At 38.3% G+C, this 25,097-nt stretch overlaps 3 protein-coding genes across 3 annotated transcripts; all 3 read left to right on the forward strand.

Annotated features, from left to right (window-relative positions):
- Window positions 1-807: 807 nt before the first annotated feature.
- Window positions 808-10,318, forward strand: LOC111577740 (protein FAM117A-like). The gene is made up of 8 exons (XM_023284161.3): window positions 808-1,480; window positions 2,651-2,796; window positions 3,492-3,587; window positions 3,977-4,093; window positions 4,749-4,877; window positions 5,052-5,238; window positions 7,252-7,423; window positions 8,568-10,318. Exons 1-8 carry the CDS (start codon window positions 1,363-1,365, stop codon window positions 8,839-8,841), a joined length of 1,239 nt encoding a protein of 412 aa, XP_023139929.2. The 5' UTR covers window positions 808-1,362; the 3' UTR covers window positions 8,842-10,318.
- Window positions 10,319-12,396: 2,078 nt separating this feature from the next.
- Window positions 12,397-16,141, forward strand: ndufa4b (NDUFA4 mitochondrial complex associated b). The gene is made up of 4 exons (XM_023284184.3): window positions 12,397-12,591; window positions 15,306-15,394; window positions 15,592-15,652; window positions 15,846-16,141. The coding sequence occupies exons 1-4, from the start codon at window positions 12,541-12,543 to the stop codon at window positions 15,900-15,902; spliced, it is 258 nt and encodes an 85-aa protein (XP_023139952.1). The 5' UTR covers window positions 12,397-12,540; the 3' UTR covers window positions 15,903-16,141.
- Window positions 16,142-16,970: 829 nt separating this feature from the next.
- cenpt (centromere protein T) lies at window positions 16,971-25,078 on the forward strand. Its single transcript, XM_023284168.3, has 13 exons — window positions 16,971-17,282; window positions 18,432-18,552; window positions 18,633-18,777; window positions 18,860-18,953; window positions 19,081-19,217; window positions 19,437-19,494; window positions 19,626-19,762; window positions 20,254-21,429; window positions 21,901-22,224; window positions 22,306-22,405; window positions 22,615-22,782; window positions 23,580-23,684; window positions 24,698-25,078. Exons 1-13 carry the CDS (start codon window positions 17,197-17,199, stop codon window positions 24,825-24,827), a joined length of 2,781 nt encoding a protein of 926 aa, XP_023139936.2. The 5' UTR covers window positions 16,971-17,196; the 3' UTR covers window positions 24,828-25,078.
- The last annotated feature ends 19 nt before the right edge of the window (window positions 25,079-25,097 follow it).

Raw genomic sequence — 25,097 nt, forward strand, 5'->3', positions numbered from 1 at the left:
CCCGGTAGTACATAAAGTAGTTAATATCATCTCTGCCTCTACAACTGCATCGTTAAAGTGATATTTAGACATTAAATAGTTCAAAAATAATAGCAAAAATATACACAGAAAGCATCCACTTGATGAATATATGTCATCGTCTCAGACAATAGAGTGTAAATGGTCAAAATGTCACCCTGACATGATAATTTATGTTCTTGGCAGCATTAATATCTCTGTTTCTCTAGATGCTTTGTCATTAATGCTTCAGTAATCAAATTCTATTAAAATACTGTTAATCACTTGGAAAGAAAACATTTACTTTTGGTGCATAAGTACACATTCTGATGTCATTAAATATCTGCTTTTACACAAGTAAAGCTTGAAAGCAAGGGTTCTCTGTAATATGTTTAAACTCTATTATTTTTAGTTTTGTATTAGCACTAGATCTGAGGTGTTGATTTGTGAACTGACTGCTGTGGCCCTTTAAATACATGGCAGAAGAGTTCACACAAAACGGTAAACTACAGCCATTAAAAATATGTTCAGAAAGCATTTGTTTCAATTTAAGTGTCGCAGTGAGAAGCTAACACCTTCGATTTCCGTAGTTAAAAACCTTAAATTTTGTATTTCCGCACGATTTTAAGGTCGAAAATCTGTTGGCATGAGATATGAATTGGGGGCGGTGACACTGTCCGAGGTTTGACAGATTGATGGTGGACTGTCCAATAGAGTTGAAGTCTTGGGCTCCACTATCCAATCAGAAGTGAGAGTTGGGACTCGGTCCGTCCCACATATAATTAAATCCACACCAGCGTGGTGGTGGAAGTGTTTGGAGTTTGGGTGAAACAAGAACGCGGAGGGTCTGACTACGGTGTCCAACGTTCAGGGCCACCAAAACACGCTCCGGCCCGAGAAACTATAATGAAATACCCTTCAAAGTCTGCTCGGAAGACGTGGGAGTTGACGTTGAAGTGACTTTTTGAAACTGGAGCTGCTTCCTCGTTCGACTACGAGCTGAAATATCGCAACATCCTCACAAAGAAACTTTGCTTGCTAGGCTGCTAACTCGCTCACAAGCCCGATTATTATTTTTTTTAAAAAAGTGAGATAAACGCCGAGAACGTGACTGTAAGCTCTTATTCACGTCTTATTAGTCGAGGTGTGTGTCGCTGGTGGTTGAATTTACTTGGAAATGGCGTCTGAGTGACTGAAGACTGAAGTTTGTAACGGTTTTTGAGTAGTCATCATCATCATCATCAGCAGAAGAGGAAGAGTTGCAGCTGGTAACTTAGCTAACCACCAGAGCGCCCCCCCACATCTCCACCGCTGCTCACCCCGGTCACACAGCAGCTAAGTGGAGCCAGGTTTCTTTCTCTAGACATGTCTGGAAGAAGTGGACACCCCAGGCCTGCTGCTGTGGGTCCGCAGCCCCTCAAGGCTACTGTCCCCTATCAGCTGGCCAACAAACCCAGACAGAACCGGAGGGATGGGAAGTCAGGTAGGAGCCCATCACCTGTAAGCACCATATGGATCATGTAGTTATATCCATCTAGAACCTCATAGAACATCTAAACATCTGGGTGCTAGTTCAACACAGCCTTACATTGTTTCACTCCAGCTGCATCCATCATTATATTTCCTTGTAGACACTTGAGTAGCTCATATATATTTACTACTAATTATTGTTTACTATGCTGTGGCAGCAGCCAATAGTCCATCCATAGTTTTTCACTTGACCCACATTTACATACCAGCTATTCATTGGTAAAGATGTGTATTGTGTTGTTTTCGTGTAAAAGGAGCCTAATTTCTTTATATTCGATGTCTCCATCTGTCATACTGTCATTGGAATTTAATTATAAAACAATGAAACAGACTTTTATGTGTATGATATAACAATATAATATAAAAACCTAAGAATATGTACAATAAGAACATTTGTTTTCTATTAATAAAGATAATAAATTGCTGTATATCACTATCATTACTAATAAAATAATATTTAGTATTGTTACTCCAGTAACCCTTACTGTCTACTGATTTTGTCCCCTTTTTAATCTCTATCCTTGTTTAAAAAAAAAAAAAAAAGCTTCAACATGTTAGTGTTTACTGTTCCGCACCAAAACACCACATAAAATTCCTTGTATGTGAAAATCTATTCAGCAGTATGACTGTTGTTTGTTTAAATCTTCAAATACTTTGACAAATCAATTGTCATCTATTTATTAAATGTTTGGTTATTGACACAGCTTAAAATGGCATCTTCAGATTGATAGTCTATTTCGTTGTCAATCATATTAGATGAATAAAAGCTGATAATCTTTATGTTTTGAAAGGTGGTTGTAGCAATTTGGGCATTTTTCTACAATTAAATCACTTACAAAGCGAACCATTCTTAAGAATTTGGTACCAGAATATTCTCTGTTTTATAATCTTCTAATGTAGTCTGTAGATGTAAACCTTGTGTACTGTAAAGACATTAAACCCTCTCAGACTGATTTAGCATATTTATGTGCAACAAAAGCACCCGGTAACATCAGTGTTATATCGGTTAAAATAATGTACAACGTTAACACCCATCAACATGAATTTTCTGATTTATAACCTGATAAACTGCACATTATTTTATTCTTTTTGTAAAATAAGAAGTTGTCTCTGATACTGACAGCTGGAAAGGCCAAATCACAAAAGCCGAGCTCAGGCATGCGGCGGACGTTGTCTCTCGATGCCATCGTCGGGCCGTACCTCCAGGGACACTGGCCGAAAGAACCAGAAGGCCAGAGCAGTCTGTCTCACAAGGACAAGTCCACCCAGGTCAGCTTCAGATGGAGAAAGTGTGGAAATAATATTAATGCTGGCATGTTTGAATCTGAGCTGTTCTGACAGGAAGAAATGAGTGGAATGCATTTCTTTATCACTGATGTTTCCTTTTTTGGAGTACTTTTTTTTCTTTTTGATTGTGTTTGATAGTTTTTTTTTTTTCTGAAGGATGGATGGGGTTTTTCCATGTTAGAAGACTAGTTTGCAGTTTTTGCAGAGATAAGTTGCTCAGAGAGGGAGGGAGGGAGGGAGGGAGGGAGTGTCTGTCCGGTGCTTGCACCGCTATTACAAAGTGAGAACCACAGCCATGAGAACAGTCCCTGAAGTCAGCTGACGAGGCCGTTTTGGCTGCACCCATCCTCTCTGCTCTGTGTGCAGGCACTCGCCACTGCTCTTTGGTTGCCCACATCCTCCCCCTTCTTTGTTTTTCAGTTTCTCCTGCTCTTTTGCTCTGCTACAAGTGTGAAAAGAGAGTATGAGCACGAAACACTGATCTCTGCCGAGTGTGAAACTATTGGTAAAAGACACGAGACGTATGTGCGACTTCAAAGCGACACGTTTGTGTCCTAGATTTAGCTTGCTACATCTGCAGCTTCAGGCCAAGATTTGATAATGTATTGCTTATTTAGCTGTCACATGTGATCTTATATGAAGAGTATTTGTTTTATGGTTGTTCTCTCCATCTACAGACCCCAGACTCGTGGTCAGACAAATCTCAGAGCAGAAGAGGTAGCAGCAGCCACAGACGCTCAGCATCATGGGGCAGTGCTGAGCATCTGGGAGAGGTCAGTTTCTGCTTTTAATGCTCAGCAAGCATTTGCAACCACCGGATTTACTAAACTTACCCATTTAGTCTTTTTTTTTTTTTTTTAATCAAAGCAGACAAGCTCTTCAAAAAGCCCTTACTTTGAGTTTGACATCATTGAGCAACAGGGGACCAATGATCTCATCTGCAAAGAAACTTCCCTTTTCACAGTTTTCACTGAAGCCACTCTACTCATTACATCTTTTATTTTTATTTAAACTATCACAAAATCAGATTATCATAAGTAAAAAGTGTTTACTGCATGCTTGTCATGTTGCCTTGTTAAGTGTGTTATATTTAGTTTAACAGGACTTCTGGGTGTTTGGATATACAAGCTGATTGAGTGACAATAACCCTTGTTCATTGTAGATTGCTAAACTAAAACAACAACTGCAGCAGTGCAGCAAACCTGCAGCCTCGGGGGGACATGACAAAGACCGCCCGCGTGGATATCCTCAAGCGAGCTGTAGCTTAGGAACCACTCAGGTACCTTGGCATCATCGCTACACGTAAACAAACTGCCCTACTTACTTCATTCAAACACATATGTGGACATGTTCAGAGTTTTTTTTGAAAGTGCAACCTCTTTGTCTCCAGACAGCTATCACTGATTCACATTCACGATAGAGTAGCTGTGCAGCTCTTTGCAGGAAGTGAATCAAATAAAACAGTAAAGCAACAGGAAGATCGCTACATCACATTTGCTTCTGCTTTTCAGAATGAAATGCATAGTTCTGCTTTTCAGCACAGCTGGTCTGCACTGTTATACTGCATTGTGCCACACTCCACTGAGCTGTCAGGTTGGACATGACAAGCCCATAAAGATAAGATTTTAAATGGGAACACACTACTGTGGAAGCTTGTGAATTTTTGTCATATCTGAAGCACATGATGCTTTAATATTTAGTCATTAGGAATGTGCTTTGGGAACTGCATAGCAAAGCTTCAGGATTAGTTATAAAACTTTATTTATGTAGCACTAATCATACAGAGAATGTAGTCTATCAAAAGAAAGAAACAAGAAAAACTTGATAGAGAACTGTAAAAAAAAAAAAAAAAAAAAAAAAATAGTGTCTTGTCTGTTGTTTGGATCTCAAGAGTAATGCGGCCTAAATTCCGTTTAACTTGTTTGTGTCATCAGACTCAGCCCATTCCCATCCCCCTCGCTCCCCTGTCTACACTGGTCCCTCGACTGCGCTGCAGTGTGGAGGGCCTCAACCAGGAGCTGGAAGGCATGTTCATCAGCCAGACACCACACCCACAGCAAAGGGTAACCGTCTCCTACCCTCCACACAGCATGCACATGCACAGAGCTTCATGGATTGAGTTGGTTTTTTTCGATTCCTGAAAAGACGCACTTAGTTTTCTACTGAAATAAAGCTTAACACTGTGGTGGCTGATTTTAATTACACAATTTACACGTTGCTGATTCCCGTGTCGACAGCTCCATGAGGTTCCAGACGGTCACCGGGCTCCAGTCCCACTGCAGAGCTGCAGCAGTGGATCTCAGATCGGCCCGGCCACCACACCCTTATCCTCATCTTCCACCTCCTCCTCACCCTGCTCCTCCCCCAATTACATCTGCACTTCCCAGTCCAACTCAGCAGACGCTCCTCTGGACCTGCACCAAGGTTGGTTTGTCAGCTTTTTAGGTCAAGGTTTTAATTTGATGAAACAATCTGTTGGTCAGTATAAACACGTTTGTTGTAGCCCATACAAGAGACTAAATAAGAGACACATGTAGACATATAATAGCAGACAGAATTATGCAGCTTCCATGGTGATTTAACCCTCTGAACCCCAAGCAGTTTCTGGGTGTTTTTTGCTTCTGTCACATTTTTACTTATTGTGGGCTCACTTCATGAAAGCAGTATGACCATAGGTAGAAGAAAAGAGAAGTCAAAAATGTCCTCTGTGCAATATAACAAGTTACAATGGCATGGATCACAAAAAAGAAAAAATGACAGAAGTTGAGTTTTTCCGAGTGCCCACAGGTGTTACCAAAGGTGGGGGAAAAAAGTAACTACTCGCTATAGACATTTTACTGCTCTTTCTTTAAATTTGTTTTCATATTTGTCTGTGTGAAGAAGAAGTTCAGCCCAGTTCAGCCAAAAAGCTGCGTTTTTGTTACATGGCTGTTGGTCACAGCTGAGTCACTGATGGATTAACGATTGTCCCGAGGAGCTCAGGATGTTTTGTTTTTTCATAGAATCTGGTTAGTTCTCAGGCTCTATTTTCAGAGAAGTTTTTAAATGTGACATGAAGATTAAAGCTATTTGATGAAATGTCAAAATTTTGAGCTTTTAGATGTAACAGTGCATCATAGATAAGCAGTTCATAACTGCTAAAAAGTTGAAAATCAGATTCTCTCTGTTTTTACAGTTTCTGGTTCAGATAAATGATCGAATTTTGGTCTTTTTTTTTTTTTTTTTTTTTAAGATTCCTTCCAAACCTGTAGGGGTTCAGATTGTTAAGTAACACACAAACAACTCTGTCAATGAGTCAAAACGTGTAACCTCTGCAAAATGCAAATGTGCTTTTTATAGTTGCTCCCTAGTGAGTTCTTTACAGATAATTCCTTCTTACATTCATCCCATAGACCCAGCATTGTCAGAACTCAGTCAGGAGCTTGGAAGCTTTTTTTTTTTTTTTTTTTTTTTTTAAAGTTTTTAAAGTTTAATGAACTAAAGCAACCCTGTGGCAAACGGCCGTTAAAAAAAAAAAAGCTTGCGTTAAAATGCCACGAATTACAGTGATGGTTTTGTTTTTGCTCTAATGTGGAGCTTTGTTAGAAAACAAAACTGAAACAACCACACAAATGACTCCCATATTTAAACATTCATGTTTGTGTTTAAAATCACAAATGATGGGTGACCTCGTACCACATGCCGTCAAGCTGGGAATCCCTAAATCGGTTCCCAGCTCGACATATTCTTTCCTGCATTTTCTGTCTCCTTGAAGAGAGTAAGCCAGTTACAGACTGTAGGAGCTCTGTACCGGATAATTTCATCAAGCGTTGGCCAACGGTGTCCTTTAAACGCATAGTTATGAGGAAATGTGTTTATCGTTTTCTTCCATAACTCTCTTAAACTAATCACATAACAATCCTGAATAGGATGCACTTTATATGAAGTCTGTTTTCTTCAAAGAGACTCACACAACTGAATTAGTCCTTGTTGGTGTGTCAGGAGATGCTAATTAGTTGCTGCTGTGTCTCTTACAGGCATTTGCCGACATTCTTAAATTTTGTGTTGCTCGTTTTACTTTGCTTGCAGGAAAATGGAGGAACATTTCTTGTTTTTTTTTTTTTTTATTGGTACTGTATCTTGACAGTTAAAGTCCTACTTGTGACAAAAAATTAAGTAAATTAAGAGGTAGTAGTCGTTCATGTTGCCTCAAAATGTATTGTAAACATAAAGTGAACTCACTGGTTTGGAACGTGTGTATATTTGTAGGTACTTTGTGTATTTTCACAGCTGTTATTTTCACTTGTTACAGTAGGAAAAGCACAAATGTTAATAACAGTGATCGCTCAGTTACATGAAGTGTTTCATGAAAAATAGCGTGGTCTCTGAATTAGCCAAACTGTTGCAAAATTCTTGCAGAATCTTTGAGTATATTGATTTATTTCCTCCTGTTTTCAGGGTTAACAGACAGTGCAGAGTTGTGTCTCCTGTCCCCGTTGTCCTCCCAAAATGAGGCTGAACTGTCGCTGCCTCTGCACATCTCCTCCTCACCAGGACCAAACAAAAGTTGCTGCTTCCAGAGAGAACCTCCAGAGGGCTGTGAGAGGGTTCGAGCTAGTGAGGAGATGAGGTAAATTTTTGTTTTGTCTTGCAGCCAAACATAACAGACACTCTTTTCCTTCATTTTAACTCTGCCTGGAGTTGCTACCACTGTGCAGAGAAATGTCCTAATTAACCAAATACTGTAGAATTTCTATCTGATGCCCTCTGGTGACTTAGTCTTAAAAAATACCAGAATTTTATACTACATACATTTGATTGCATTTTGCAGTATGCAGGTCATCATTCTTTTCTCCTCATTATGACGCACATATTCTGTACAGAGGACGATGCATCACAGTATGTTGTGTGAGTATGAACAACCTTGAGCCACCAAGAGTGCATGAAGAGATGATTTCATGCTGCAGATCATGACAGATACGTGAGGAAGATGGTCGAAGCTTAAGGCCAATTCCTGTTTACTGAGCCCACGAGGGTGCACTTGATGGGTCTGAGAGGACTGTCTGTACTGAAAGCTCACATGTACCAGGAAAAACAAGTGGTGCTTAAAAAATGTTTGGAGAGAGAATTTGCAAGGAGTTTTTTGGACATCCATACTTTTATAATTCATCATTGGAAGAGTTGTAGGTAGCTACTGCAGGACTTTGGAGGTCCTTTGATTTGTACATGCTGTCCATCAGTGAAGCCGAGACACAGCGGGAAGTTCTTCATTTTCCAGATATCCTGTGCTATGTCTGCCCACTGTGCGCTAACAAAGTACTACTGCCCAATCTCTCAGTAGTTTCTATATTGTGTAAAATTTGCCATAGGTGTATTTTTTGTGTTCGTCATGAGAGGCAGTGCAACCGTCTGTACAGACCGGTGCAGCTCTACTGTGGTATAACCAGAGCTGATTGCACGTTTGCTGTCCATTTACTGACTTACACACGTGGAAAGCACGAATTAGCCTTCAAGGTGCAATGTTCCCAACTGAGTGCATACTTGATGCAATAGTATGTACATTATAAGGGCAGCTGCAGTATGTACCGAGTGTAAAATTAAAAAGCATGCAGTTTGGATCGTATCATTTCACTTGTGAGTTCTAGGCAAAGGAAGCGACTGCTTTTGGTTTATTTGAGTGACAAATGTAGTAATGATGACACTGATGAGCATTACTGTGAACATATTTTTCACCAAACCCCATTTCCACCACTTTGTCTCCTTTTATTCTGCAGCACTCCACGCAAACCCAAACCAGCCCTCATCTCCTCCTGCCCAGACCCCAACAAGGTAAACTTCACCCCCCATGGGGGCTCGGCCTTTTGCCCCGTCAGCCTCCTCAAGCCTCTGCTCCCCTCGATGGACCTGTTGTTTCGCAGCCTCTCCGTTTCTCCAGCAGGCAGCGGCTCAAACCAGGGAACAGACTCCTACCAGGCAACATCCTCTGGCAACCAGGCTGCACCTCCAGATCCTCCTGAAACCTCCACTACGAAAGGAGAAAGCTCTTGAGAGCTGCAGGTCTTTTCTGTGGAGATGATTATAATGCAGATATTTCAGTAATCTGGGACAGATGTGTTGCTTTTTTAAGGAAAGTCTCCTTCCTTTTCTACACAGGCATAAATTAACCTTGGAAAAAAGAATGAGTATCATACACAATCCAAAAGACATTCCTTTATAAGCTACTTGTTTTGGGTTTCCAAGAGTTTTGACATTTCTTAACAAAATGGCCTTTTTGGTTTTATCATTTTATTATCCAAAGATATATTTTTGGCCAAAACTGAGTGAGAGAGAGGGGACTGCTCACTTATTCCCGTCTTAACTCTGTCTCAGATGTGATTTGTTGGATGACTGACTGCTCACTTGCTGCACAGATTTCTTTCCGTTTCCCCAAAGAAGCCATGTATGTTCAAAATTTTAGGAGTCTGGGTCAAGTAAGGAAAGCCCCTCTTGGATAAGTTTGCTTGTTTTTAAGTATTCAAAGATATTTATCTGCAACTCACCTTTTTTTTTAAAAAAACAAACCTAACTTAACCTTGCACCTGTTGCTAGTGTACAGAGCACGACAAATCAGTTGGGTACTTTATATTTACCCGAGTTAAAAAAAAAAAAAACAACACAATGAAATCACATTTTTGATTATTGTAGACTGAAGGGAATTTTGTTGAAGTTGGGTAGCATCAACACCTGGTGGCTTCAGCTCATTTATTCCTGCTTCAAAAATATGTTGTTTCTGTTGTCATCTTGTTTACTTGCGAAAAAATTTACCTTGCGTACGCGTTGATGGCTAAACACCTGTTATTCCTTGATGTTCTAGATGTGTGCTTGATGGTATGTTTATAGTTTTGAGGTTTCACGGCCTAGTTGACTACCTAACCAGTTTTAGTGGTGTAGATTCATTCTTTTTTGTTCTGCCAAGCTGACAAGTTGATGATCACATAGTTTTATTTCTGGTAGACATGTTTGCACAAATTGAACTGCTACTTTTGAGTCGCAATTCTTATTTTTATATTCACTTTTTGTACTTCAGTGTAAATTTGAGAGTAGTAATGTGTATTTTCTACAACTTTTTCAATTACCTGCAACATAAGCTAAAAACCCCTGTTACTTCTAGTTTTGTTCTGGCGATATAATTGAGGCAGGTGTTGCATGAGATATTGTATCGGGTGGATTTTTATGCACTTCCAGGAGAGGGTTTTATGTGGAGAAAAAGGAGAGTTTTTTTTTTTTTTCCATGTGTTAGTCCTGGGTTTATGGTCTCTGATAGTTTTATTTGTATGTGTGCACGTTGATGGAAAGGTGACTGGTCTGATATTTTTGACTAATTTCTCCTCGTTTTAGTATCACGGTGAAATGCTGATGGATTGAAACATTGTCTTTTTTCCAAATAATCCTCTGGCAATGTTTCCTGGGTCACTGTGGATGCTGGGGATGTGCTGTTATCTCAGGTTCTGTGTTCTGGTCACATAAATATATGATGAGAAACTGTCGTCTTTGTGATTATTAAATTAGACCTGACTTTTAATGCTCTCGTCTGCAGATTGGAGTAGTACCTCCGTTCTCATTTTGATCAGAAATGAGATCATGGGTAAAAACATGAAAACATTTAGCACGTATATTGATAACATTTCCTCCCTGTGTTACGTCAATAGAGGTGGTGTGAAAGTTGGTGTGAACTGAACTGAACTTACTGGTATTTTAAGTTTATTCCCAGCACTGCTAAGTTTGCATTGTTGGTAGATCGAGATCTTCATCCACAAACAAAAGGTTTTTCCAAGTCCTTTGTATGTTATGTTATAACACCTTTTAGTCATCCTTCGTATTTAATCCTGGATCAGATATTTAAGTTCCTTACATTTTTGTTTGTGCTAAAATGAAGTCAACTGAATTTAACCTCTCATTAGAAGTGAAGAAGCTCTTCAGATTATGTCTTCAAGGAACTCAAGCAAGTCCAGCTGCCTTTCTTTTAGCACTTAGTTGTTCTCTGAAAACCAAATCTTCTGCTTAAAGTCGAAACAAGAAAATAGTCCTGAAATGGTTAGTTGATAGATGAAGTGTATTTAAATATTTCCACTGATTCCTCATGAGTCGTCTTTCGAGCCTTATCGGTTTCCATCTTCTCAGCTGTGTAGATTTGCAGCTTTTCTTTGTTGCACTTGAAGGTATATCAGGATGACACTGAAGGCTCTGGAAAACTGTTCAGCATTTTCATGATTTAAGGAAATAATCGCTTAAGGAAATTACCAACAAACTAAGGAGAATTTTCCAACTTGCAGCACTAGTGAAATGCACACTAATTTTCATGTTGCATTTGGTTTGTAATTTCAGACTGACACTTTTATCAGGCTACATCTGATTTTCACATTTCTAATTTTTATGTCTGGTTGAATTGATACAGTCCTTCATTCTTTGATTTTGGCACATTTCACAGCCCTACTCAGTTATGGGGAAAAGCATATTGGTGTTGGAAAATGAAAACAGTCATGGTTAAATTGAATCAGTTTTGCCCTGACGCAGCAGAAATATTTCACTCAGTGACTCAGCAGTTCTTCTTATCTTTATGTCATTGATCACATTTCACTTTTTAATTTTTAACAATTTGCATCAGAGCAATTTGTTTCATTCTATGCACAGATGCAAAGTCTTGTTTCCAGCGGGTTCTCAGACAAAAACATGGAGATGAACAGACAGTGAAACCAGAAAAAATAATAATTTAATCTACAGGAAAAGGAGCAGTCAATCCTTGACAACTGAACAAACTTTTACCTGCTAAAAAAAGATCATGTAGAATTAGATAAACTGGTTTTCAAACAAATGGATGTATTTAGTTTTATACTCTGAACTGGCAGAACTGAAGCCTTAGTTATGGACAGTCATCAGTGTGGTCTGGTGCCACAGGGGTCAATACCCTCCTTCTTGTTTGCACTGTATATAAATAACCAAGGTTTAGAGGTTAGAAATGGCTCTATTCATTATGCTGATGACACATTTATTTATCAGCAACCCTACTGTTCTTAATGACTTTTTGACTTTTCAAAAGGCTAGTTTGAAGGATCTAAAATATAAAACATGTTTTGACTTATTTATATATAAAAAACATGTTTTGACTTATTTCACACTTTTTTTTTTTACATAATTCCACATGCATTTATTCATAGTTTTGATACCTTCAATGAGAATCTACAGTGTAAATAGTCATGAAAATAACAGGCAGTGTACATATATAGATATTAAACCTGCATAGTTCTTGCCATCAGGGTACTACTGTGAATGACATCTGTGTTTTCTGATTAAATGAATGATGTGAGATTGTGGTGAGACTTTTCTCTGATTTTAGGGTACCTCAGATGTGTGGGTTTTTATTATTTATTTACACAGATCCAAACTGTCTCTTTCTATATTTCAAAATGCAGGATTTGTGGTTTCATGTTTGCAATGCTCAGCTCATTCCTGTTGTGTTAATGATTATCTACCAGGGAATAAAACCTCTCAGTGATTATTTGCTTTAAGCCCCTGCAGTCATGATCCATACAGTCCAGCAGGGTTCGGATGCACAGCTGTTGTCGTTGCATGGTGGGATTGGCTGCCAGTGAAGGAGGAGGTGTACAGTTTCTCTGTACGTTCAGGCCCGCAGGAAACACGCTCAGATCCTCCGCAGAGGAGCGCGCTTTTACCGGCACATTTTCCCGTTAGCGGACTCAGATATCCACCATGCCGTCTCTGCTGGGAACCGTCGCCAAGCAGCTCAAGAGCCACCCAGCTGTAAGTCTCTGTGTTTTTTTTTTTTAATCGTTTTTGCTGGGATTGTTATCCATAAACGACCCGGTGACATTGAAACGTGTCTGAGCGCAGTCAGGACGCGGTGTGGTCAGGCGCGCTCCCGTGCCTCCCAAAATCTCTCCCTAATTATCAGACGTCAGATCAATTAATGAGACTCAAAGGATTTTATTTATATGTTCCCGCACAGATTTCCTCAGTGGATGCAGACATTTAGGATATTTACGGCAGGTTCATTTGGATGGATTCCTAATGGCAGATTTCGGATTAAAACGCACCATAAACGCACATTTTCACACTTGAATTCATTTTATTCTCATTTTGCTGCCTTCTTGTAAAGTCCCAGGCTTATATTTTTCTCTGACATCCTCTTCGTGACTGGATTGTTTTTTTTTTTTTCTCCTGGCATTGGCATCTTGAAAACTGTAACCACCTGCTCTGATTGGATGTGATCAATTTTTCAGATCTGGCATATTAGAGGGTATTGATGATGTAAGGGGCAGATCTGTGGAAAAACAGGCGTTTTTTTCCCCTTCAGACTGGAATCCAGTGAGCGTTCAGCCATATGTGGAGGTCGCTGCAGCACGTACAGTGTTGTATAGTTTCCATACCAGCCTGACTCAAGGCCAAGGCAATGTATGTGAGAGTATTTATACAAGGACGACGGGGTGACACAGTTCTGCTTTACGGCAGGCTTCATATTAATAGACCAAAGGGCAGATGTGTTTATGTCCCCTATTGATCCACTCATTTTAATGTTATACTACTGAAATGATCCATCATATAAAATATACTCTGTGGAAAAAGCATATCTTGTGTCAGTATTGGAATGCTGTTTATTTTATGGCATGAAATTATGAAGTCATTCTGTTATTTTTAAAAAAAATATATCTAAGGTCACCTGCTGTTCTCACAATCTGCTGATATGAACTTAAATGAACCAATGAGAAACCAGCATTGAGTTTGATGGAATTTTATTGGCCAATTATTTAATAACTGGTAGCATAAACATGTTTAAGGTCTTGAAAAAAAAGAAAAATGAAGGTATGAAACTAATTTAATTAACTACAGCTTGACTTTAGATTTCAATTAATTAGTATTAAGTTGGCATAATTACCTACATTATAATGCCAGCGCAGCTCATCAAGCAATGTTTGCAGCTTTTAAGGTCAATTCATTCAAAGGTCAGTCCACAAATTACATCAACCAATTTAGGTGTTTTACTTGTAACCAAACATTTATTTTAATTACTTTATAGAGTGTATCAGGCTTCCTATAACCTTTTTGTGATTTACTTGGTAATTTTACCTGAAGATTTTTCAAATGCAATGGGAATTCAATCAATGTTTATTTGTATAGCTCCAATTCTTAACAGAAGTCTTCTCAGGTCATTTCACATACAGTATTATATTATAGAGAGAAACCAACAAATCCTAACGATTGCTTTTGAGCAACGGTGAGAAGAAAACACCTGGGAAAACGGTAAGAAACCTTCAACAGAACCAGGCTCACGGAGAGCAGAGAAAGAAACTAAAAGCAGAGAGAAGTAGACAAATAAACCTAATATCTGTAAGGAAATCTTATGTAGAATGTAAAAAAAAAAAAAAATCCCAGTAAGAAATGGTTAAAATCTGGCATCAAAGGTGCCTGAAAAAAATCTATATAAAATAATAAATAAATATCTGTATAGTTAGCTGATTTAAATTTAGTAGAATATTTCAATTAATCTGTCAAACATTATAAGAAAGCATTTAAGTAAAAATTACAGATTTTTGATGTGGACATTATGTACAGTTTTAGTATTTTTTTAAAGATATTATTTGTAATTTAATAAATTAAGAAACATCTGCAAAATAACAATTTAAAAATATTTACCATTTTTTCAATCTTTGTTATACATAATTTCAAATGATGGTAAATAATAAATTTTTAAAATAATTTTAATACAATAAAACAGTTTAATTTCATTGTCAAATATTGTTAAAAAATGAATTTCCATTTCTAAAAGGACAAATTTTTGATGAGGGCATTATTTACAGTCATAGCATTTTTTTTTTTTTTTTAAATTTACAATTAACGTGAAAATCAGTACCGGTAAAAACTGTTTATTGTTGTTGTTGTTGTTTTTTTTTTGCAGTATATTCTAAATGTCATTGAATTATGTGACAGACTGTTAATATTTCTCATAAAGGCTTAGTTTTATAGGAACAAATCTACCTGAGGATTATTCAATAAGGTGAAAAATAATCCTGTCTATGTTACTGGCAGCAGGTAGAGACGTACAGCCGGGGATGGAGTCAAAGAACATCAAATCCTTGTCAGATTGACGGGAACATCAGTCGGGAGTCTCAGCTGAAACGCTTTCACACATTTACACGCTTTTAGCTGTGTTTTCTTTGTAGGTGTGAATCTGTAGTGCTAGAATGTGTAAAACATTTGTTTCTGGCATAAATGCTTCACTGGATGATGGCAATTTTTTTAGATGTTAAACAGACAAAAAGAAACGGGAATGTTGTGTCTAAAATCAAGGTTTTCACTGGCAGTCGACAGATGTAGGAGGGATACAAAAGGAAGTCAAAGCAGTTGTTGGTCAAGGAACCTGTTTTCAGTGTGCTTTTCAGCAGGAAGAACAACATCAGCCCACAGATAGTATTTTTTATTATCTTGACTTAACACAAATCGTGTTCTTTGCCTCATAGCTGATCCCCCTCTTCATCTTCATCGGCGGTGGGGCCACTATGAGCATGCTGTACTTGGGCAGGCTGGCTCTGAAAAACCCTGACGTCTCGTAAGTATCAGTCTGAATTATTAGAAAAACGGACTTTGTTGTTGTGGATAAACCCGTTTTTTTCTTTATCCCCAGTATTTCTTGTCCGTCAGCATTGCTCAGGTCCTCAGTATATGCGTGACGGTGTTAAATGTTCTAGTAGGAACACCAGTAACCTCAGTAATATGTCGTTTAACAAAGAGTTTTATTGTCTTCAGATGGGATCGCAAAAACAACCCTGAGCCCTGGAACAAGATGGAAACCAACCAGCAGTACAAGGTGTGATTCTGCTACACATTTTCCAATAATTACCAATTTGTAATGTGTATTTCTCTGTTTGCCACCATAAAGCAAAAGCATATTTCTATAAAGGACAATTCATATCTTCTCTGTTATCTCGTCTCAAAGTCCGTATTGCCTCCGTCGTACTGATTGTGTTGTTGTTGTTTTTTCCCTGTGTGTGCATTTCCAGCTTTTCACCGTGAACATGGATTATTCCAAGCTGAAGAAGGACAGGCCAGACTTCTAAGCCTCCTCTGTCTCTGACGTTGCCATCTATGTGAGGAGCCGTTGCACTTTTTGCCAAATACAAATAAGCTCGTGACACTGACTGAAGGTTGAATCACATTTGTGCATTTCCAGCGTGAAGCAGGGGGAAGAGGGATCATTACCTTAAATGCAACTATAAATAAAACAGGCAACCACCTGTTTTACCAATCTATTTTTCTTTTTGCTTTGTTGTAAATTATTAAAACTATTTCAATCACACGTCTCTTTCGCATGTTTGTCTTTTGAAAAGCTTCGGTTAAAAGACCACAACACATCAGGAATGTCAAGTTGAGGATTTCAAAAGTAGAAGCATTTATTAGTGCTTTTTTGATGATATGTTATTTAAAATCCACAGAACTGTATTTTAGTATTTTTAGATTCTTGGAGTGTAAGTAGCTTAAATTTCTACACAGGAGTGCTTCAAAAACCCTGGTCATATGTGTGCTTTGTTTTAATTTATGGTAAATTTGATAGACATGGATATGATACATAGATAACTGAAAACCAAACATCCAATTCATGCATCAGTGTTTATAGTGAATGCTAAAGTGCAATAAATGTCCCTAAAATTGCTTTTGTAAGACTAAGTGGTAAAAACAGTGAAGTAAAATGTAGTAAAATGTCACAAAACTGAAAAAGACACACATTGAGAAACATTACATTTTAAACAGGACATGAGATTACATTTGTTGCTTTCCTAAAAGTGGTGAAGTACTGTCAAGTTCTTAAAAGAAACCAACTCAAACTGCTAATTAATTACCATCTACAGCTGACTCTAGGTCTGAACACTGGAAATACAATTGAGAGTATCAGTGAATCTGCTGTTACATTCAGCATTGCATTCTAACAAATAAATAATCTATCCTCGACAAACTGGTGAAAATCACACTAAAATGTTAAATACAAGTAGTAATAATAATTCCTATTCTACCAACACTCTGAACTTCATGCTATCCTTGTTTTCTTCACTTGGGGGCGGTAACTTTCCAGTTGAAGACAAACCGCCATTTAAATAAAGCAGAGAAGAAAACGGTACTCTCGCGAGATTTCACTTAAATATAACGCGGGACAGAGAAAGATCCGTTGAACCGAACAACGTCAGACGCAAGTCGGGGGTAAATAATGTTTACCTAGATGAAAACTGTGAGATCTTCTTTCATCTCCATTTTATGAGGATTTTCGCCTATTTACAGAAAGCACAGCCGAACAGGGTTACCGTTTGAGTGTTAATAACGTTTGTTAGCTGACCGGCTAACCAGCGGCTAGGTGTCTAAATGGATCCAACGGAGAACTTGTCTGCTCGGGTCCTGCTGCACAATATCCTCAGCATCGAGTCACCCAAGACTCCTATCACCAGCAGGTACTGTATCGTTGTTTCGAGCAATAAATGGCAAACTTAAGCCTCCTAAGACATCACTAACGTTCCTCCTCCTCGACCTGTCTCAGTAAGCGTTGTTGTTTCCTTATATATATATATATATATATATATATATATATATATATATATATATATATATATATATATATATATATATATATATATATATATATGTGTGTATGTATGTATGTATGTATGTATGTATGTATGTATGTATGTATGGAAGGTGGAGCAGTTTTATCCCAAGATGCCATAAAAATCCTGATTTGTAGCAAACAAGTCCAGATGCAGGGTTTCTGCAGGGCATTAAAAAACATTAATAGTCAAGTTGATTTTGCGAAAAGTAAGGCCTTCAGTGGCATTAAAAATCATTAAATTTGATTCTCAGCGGCATTAAAAATTCTTTGTGCAGTTTTCAAGTTTTTGGTTGATTTTTATGTGTGTCCTTAAACAAAATATTAGAAGTTTTGCTTATATGTAATCACTTCAGATATTTTTAGGATTTTTTTGGAAGATTTTTACTCATTTTTTTTGAAAATATTCACAAGATTTTTCTTGCCAATTGAAATTTGGGGGATGTTTTTTTTTTTTTTAAAATAAAACTTTTAAGGGATCTTTTAAGGAATTATTGGAATTTTCTTCCTGAAGGTTTTGCAAATTTTCAGAAATGTGGGGATTTATTTTTTTTTGCTGAATTTTTAGATTTTTTTTCAGACAAGAAAACAATGGGTTTTATTGGTGGCTGTAAATGAGGACAACAGGAGGGTTAAAGTGTCCGGCAGGGTGGACCAGATGGAGGAGAGCTGGGAAATGGAGAAATGCAAATTCCAGTGAAAATGGCTATAAAACGTGGATTTCAGAGAATGATTGCAGCCCGTGGGTGGTCAGAGGTGGTTTCCGGATTCAGAAATAGTGAAATGTAGGGACAATTTTCATATAAAAATCATCTTTTACAAAAAAAAAAAAAACCCTGTGTAATTTGTTGAGTTCACGGTCGTGGCATTAAAATTTTTACAGTATAGGATTAAAATGGCATTAAAAAGCATTAAATTTGACTGGTTGATATCTGCAGAAACCCTGAGTTGCCTTTGTTTCCAGTACTAAACTAACTGTAAGCTGTCTTGACTCTAGTGTCTCTCGGAGAGCGAGTAGCAGTGGGACCCGACAGAGTGCCAGACTGAGAAAGAAAAATGCAGGTCCCCAAACCCCACAGGACATCCTTAGACGCAGCCTGAAACACAAAATACATGAGGTGAAGAAGATAAGCAGTGCATTTGTTAATCATGAGTATCCCTTTGAGTCTGAAATCTGACTTGTTTATATTCTTTGTAGAGTATAACCAGAAAGTCCCTGCCTGCTACTAGAAGGAGGACTACCTCAGTTGTACTCAGAAAGACAAACACTCCTGCTCCAGCCTCAATGCTGTTTGATAATGCAGACACTCCAAGGCACATACTCATGAACATCCTGCAGACAGGTGTGTGCATATACCTGCCTTGAATTGTCTCTTTACCCTCTTTCTTTACCTTTCTAACCATATGTTTTATCACATATACCAGAGCCTGTGCATTCCCCCGTGGTTCATGAGGAAGGGGCGTTTGAAGAACCGGCGCCTCCTTCAGCCAAATCCAGTGTTTCCAGCACACATTCGAGGTGAGCTGTGTGTAACAGGATGACTTTTGGGAAGTCTGTCCAACCATATTTCAAGTAACTGTACTGAATCTTGAATCTTGATGATGCCATGTAACAGCAAGTATATATATATTTTCTTGACTTTCAGTATTGAGCTGTCAGGGTTGGATCTGCCTGATATTACTATTGGCAATATACCAAGCACTGCAAAAGGACTGAGCCGAAAGAGACCACGTAGGAGCCTCAATGTAACAGCTTTTGAAAAACGACTAAAAGATGGCAATGGTAAGATTAAATGAAGTAGTTATGGCTACAGTGACTGAACATTGTGGAAATTATGTAAATATTTGCTTTTGTAAAAATATACATTTAAAATAGAGTAAGATTGCTCTCAATATCGTTCCTCAGAAGCATATTATTAGGAAGACGGTATGTATGAATGTATGAGCTGTATCAGTGAACGTTTGCTGTGATGTACCAGCTAATGGATGCTTCTGTTTATAGATGCTGAAGAGGTAACTGAAGAATCGATAGACAACCCTTCATTACTGTCTTTGTCAAGGTAAATTACATAAAAACATGTAATGTTGTCATTATTTTCACATACATTCTCTGAGCAGGCATTTAGTTGACTTTCAGTCAGTAGCAAATGAATTACAAACATACTATGCGTTTGACCGATCTGTTTTTCAGTTCCTCTTCCTTGAGTCTAAAAACGCCCTTCGTTGGTGGTCAGATGGAGAAAACGGGCCTCCAGAGAAGAGTTTCAAACCATCGGAGAATCACAGTGGAAGAATTTGGCGCTGCTGTAAAAAGACTGCAGATGAGAGGTGATTATTGTGATTAGAATATTCTTTACAATCTGACGATTTTTTTTTCTACTTTGTTTCATGTGTAATCATATTTCTAACTCGTACATAAAAGCACTTTTTGATAGTTTTTTTTTCTTGAATTTTCATGAAATTCCTTTCCCGTGAAAGTCTTCTAGCAACCAGTTAAACTGTAAAATGTGATATTTATAGAGCAACTGGGACATACTTTCTGATGCTGATCAGCAGCCGTACAACCTAAAGATACAAAACATTGACAAGCAACCTGCAATATAATAAGCACCTGTGTTGTTACTTAAAAATCTAACTTTTTTATTTCTTTTTACTGTTTGGCTAAATAATTGATTCACTTTCCAGGCTATAATACCCTAAAAATTGTCAGACTGGTCTATTCTGACCTGAAAGATTTGTGGGTCATCTGCAACTCCTGTCACCATTTTTACTGATTTTCAAAAATGTGCTTCTTGGTTGTCTCCCTTCCTGTCATCTAGCTATGAGCAGCACTGCAGTGGTACAGCGGGATCTTGGTGAGACCGCCCTCTCTGAAGGCTTCACCTTGGGCCTAAGCAAACTCAGTGAGCCTGATATCACAACTGATATCGTCAACTGTAACACAGCTCTCTACGACCAGCCTGATGCCATTACCTCCAACTTCTCCATTGTTGCAACTCAGGATAAACCTACAGTTATGGCGTCTCAGCTTCAAAGACAGATGGAGCAGGAAGAGCACGTGGAAGTGGAGCAGAGCAACCTGGGAAAAACTATTTATGTGTTTCCAAGTGAAGAAGAGGGTGGGGATGAAGTTCAAAGTGACAAATGTGGTTCTGAGTCTCAGTCAGTGGAAGATGTTTATGGAGCTGTTGTTCAAGATCCTGCAGTTGTGTTGAAATCTGTGGAAGAAGATGTGGCTGAATCTCAGACTAATGTAACAGATGATGTGACTGAGTCTGAAGAAGAGGCAAACAGAGTGGAAGCTCAAACCAAACAGGAAGGTTCCACTGATTCCCATCTAGAAGATGATGTTGAAGCCCGTTCTAACTCTGAGAAAGCTGAGGTTGCACCAGACTCTCAAACTGAAGAAGAAGAGGACGAAAACGCAACTGAAGCTCAAACTGAAGATGAAAGTGCAGTTGATTCCCAACCTGAAGAGGATGCTGAAGCTGGTTCCTCACAGGCTGGGGACGATGAGGAAGCACCAGACTCTCAAACCGAAAAAGAAGAAGAGGAGGAAGAGGAGGAAAATGCAGCTGAAGCTCAAACTGAAGACGAAAGTGCATTTGATTCCCAAACTGTAGAGGATGTTGAAGCTGGTTCCTCACAGGCTGGGGAGGATGAGGAAGCACCAGACTCTCAAACTGAAAAAAAAGAGGAGGAGGAGGAGGAGGAGGAGGAAGATGGTGAAGCTCAATCTCAAATTGAAGAAGGTGGAGCGCTTTCTCAGTTTGAAGGAGATGTTGAAGTGGAGTCCCAATCTTACAGAGATGAGGATGAGGCTGAGTCTCAGAACAACAATGATGACGATGGGAAACAGGAGGAGGAAGAGCAGACATCCGAACAGCTGAAAGGTGCCTTGGAACACATCATTCGAAGGACGTGTCGCTCGGAGGGTGCACTCACTGTTCCTGTTAGAAAGGCAGGGGAGGATTTGGCCAACAACACTGTGGCAGGTATGATCAAAACTGGAATCTCTTAATATATCAGGGTTGCAAATAAGATTTGTTTTACTTTGTAAATTAGTTTTGACAGCTAATTATTAATTTAGCGTGTAATGTGTAAAAATATTAGTACTTGTCACTAGTTGTTCGAGTTAAAGCTGAATTCTTCTGATGGCTTGATTTGCCAACCAACAGACAAAACCTGAAGATGTTTGATTCACTGTATTGAGACATGAAAAAAAATGCAAATCCTCACATCTTTCCACCCAGTGAGCAAGTAATTATTATTAATTTTATTTTTTGTTTATTTATTATTGAGCATACTGTGTTTTGAAACTGGCTATATGTCGTATTGCGAAAAGCAAACTCAAGAGCTGTTCTATATGGGAGAGAGATTTATTGGTATTGATATTATTGATATTTTTAATTTCATGAGTTATTTCTTTGAATAATAACTATTCCTCTTTGTGTTGTTGTATGTAGGGTGGTCTGATGCCAGGTTCAAAGCACACAGTGCTCTTGATTTACACAGCGGCTTAGCAATGGGCAGCTATAAGGGCAGTCAGCCTCATGCTGGGGAGCCTGACTTGACTGATTCCTCACCTGAAGGACAGACAGATGCTTCTTGTACAGAGAACGAACCTGATGCTAATAAAGAGAACTCCTTCGATCTTCTGGAGGTGGAGCAGGATACTGAAGACAGCGTGCACCTGAGGGATGCTTCCCCCGAACAACCTCCTGCTGAGGAGGCTTCTGAAGAGGAGGAAGACGACTGTGATGATGAAGAGGATGATGAAGAAGGAGAAGGTTAGTCTGTCTTTAAGTATGTCTTTTTTTAATTACTATTAATTTTTGAATAAAACATGATTTTATTTATATTTTCTTCAGAGTTTCCCTGTAAAACTCCTGCATTTGTTCGAGAGAAGAGGAACTTTTTGCAGCCTGAGCCTTCGGCCTCACCATCAGTTTTTAAAAATATCCAAGCCAGGTACCTTTAAATATTGGCTCCATTTATTCATATTTAGCAAAATTTCTTGATAGACTAATGAAACAATGTACCAGTGGTTCAAAATGTTAGATGTTAAACATAATTTTAGATATTTCAGCATCATTAACTTGTGTGCTATCTAGGTTTTATTCTGTTTATCAAATTCAATGTTCCTGACTGTCTCTTGTAATGTCTTGTTATACTAACAGTAGGACAAGTGAAGCTTTGACTCCAGCTAAACCTAAGCAGGTGAAACAGAGGAAGAAGGGTCCCGCTAAGAAAACAGCAGGCCTTCCTAAGAGCTACCTGATGGCTGTCTTCAAGCACTTTGCCAAAACAAAGGTCTCTGCGGATGTTTACCCTGTCCTAAGTGAGACGTAAGTAACTGTCTCTAAGCCCCTTTGAACCAAAAGCAGTTTCGGAGCTTATTTTGTTTTTGTTTTTTTTTTACTCACTGTGTGCTCATTTTTCATTGCAATTTAAAGTTCTGGGAAACGGCACAATCATGGCTAGAAGTAGAGAGAACTCAAATCTTACTTTTTGTCATTGTGACTGTTAAAATGTTTAAATTATGTTGGATTTCTTTGATTATTTATCTTGCAACAGTTTAAATAACCTGGAGTCCACACGTATAACATGGTTAATGTGCCCACAATTGTTACCATTACTGAAAAAATAGTGTCTACATTCTTCAGCTATTTTACTATTCATATTTGTAATTTGTCTCCATACTTCTGTACTCCTCTCTGCTCTGTGTAAACACAGCCTGCAGTTCAGCTGAGAAGCCCTGAATGTTTGTCACTTAACTGATGCTTGCTACTCAGTCACTAATATCTTTTATTGATTACAACAAGTAGTGCAGAATTTGGGGTTTTTACAGAATGTGCTTAGAGTAAAGATTTAATTTTTTTGTATTTTAATTGAGCCATGTACAGTAATTGTGGGACAGTGATGAAATATTAAGATTTAAAGCTTAGATTTGGTTAGTTTTCCCAAAACAATGGCATGTTGCAGTTTCATAGCATCAAAACGTTTTGAGACAAACTTAACACCAAACTGAAATGCAGTGCTTTTGTTCCAAGCCTGTGTCATGTTTGATCACAAGTAGCATTTCATTTTGGTGAATAGTGCATGCCACTGTAAGATGTCTGACGTATGTCGTCGTTTTTACCAGAACGAATAAATTCTTTGACCGGCTGGTGGAAGACTTGGAGACGTATGCTGCCCATGCAAAGAGAAAAACCATAGAGGTTGAGGATTGTATACTTCTGCTGAAAAGGTATGTGTGCAATCACAAGTTATTAATGTGGTAAAGTCCTCTTCATAACTTAATTTGTATCTATTTGGAAAAGATAATGACTAAGAAACAATAAGAATGTAAATTTGCCACAGTATGTTTGAAATGTCAGGGACTTTCAGTTTTCAGACGACAAATTTATTTTATGGTCATAAACAGTGACCATTTGCTGTTTCGTGGATCACAAATGCTCAGATATGATCACAGTTATTTAATGTTTGCATGCAACATTTAACAAAGAAGCAACATGGCTATATTTCAGTCATACATACTATTCTTTGTCCTGGATTTTCAGTTCCCATCGGACATTTAGTGTTAGAAAAAATTAACAAGCTCCGCAATCTATAAACTTTCATTTAATATATTTTTTAGCCACCTAACCCTAACTACATTGACATATTGCCTAATGGAGTTTTTTATGGTTAACATGTGAACAAACAGTTATTTATTCACACACAGGGCAACAGTAGCATGTACTTGTAGTTGTTGTTTATATAGCTACTTAATGCTATGTTGTGTTGACTAGCTAGTTGGTAGCTGTCTGCTGTTTAGTGTTGGACAGGTAACAGAGTGACTTGTTAGAGCTGTTTGAACAACAGCTGGACACTCTGCCGATGGGAGTGGAAATAATAAAGTTTGCAGGCCATAAAACCAAAGTTCAGTGAAGCTGCAGAGTCTGATAGCTTCTCTTCAAAAGTAATCTGACCCATTGTTAATATAAATATATTGATTAGAGCAGCTGTAGCAAAACAAAGTGCCCATTAGAAACATTTAAAACCACAAGTGCAGCAAACGCAAAAGGATAAGCAGAACATATTTACAAAGATGTCCTGTCCTGCCCTGTAGATGGCAAGATTGAGTTCTTTATTTAGCGTGAGGAAAAAGAAACTTAATTCTGAAATGTTCTTTAGGATGTAGCACTCTTCTCAGAGAGCACACATTTAAGCAACCTCATGCGTCATTAACTTAACTGGTGTGTCTTTGCACTTTTGCAGGCAGGGTTACGTGAACAACAAGGTGCCGGTAGAGGTGCTCATTGAAAAATATCTCAGCATGCAGCAGAGAAAGCTTCTAATCCCCATTGCAACCAGCGGAAATGTTGTTATCCCTAAAATGCGGAGGTGAACAAGCAGCTGCATTCTGTCTGTCTTATTGTCTGTATTATACTGTGTAAGGATGAATGAGTACACGTCTATATTTATGCTCTGTCAGACTCCTCACAATTCCAGCAGAAATTTGATCCCTAAAATGCAGGAGGAACTTTTTATGACTGGCTACATTTAATGTTATCTGATTATATTTCTGACTGCTAAATATTACACTTTTTGTCTTATCTGTATATGTGTACATAATAATAAAGCTTCAGTTTGTGGACAGCGGTGCTTTGTAATTTTT

This window comes from Amphiprion ocellaris, chromosome 18 (genome assembly GCF_022539595.1).
Source record: "Amphiprion ocellaris isolate individual 3 ecotype Okinawa chromosome 18, ASM2253959v1, whole genome shotgun sequence".
NCBI lineage: Eukaryota > Metazoa > Chordata > Actinopteri > Pomacentridae > Amphiprion > Amphiprion ocellaris.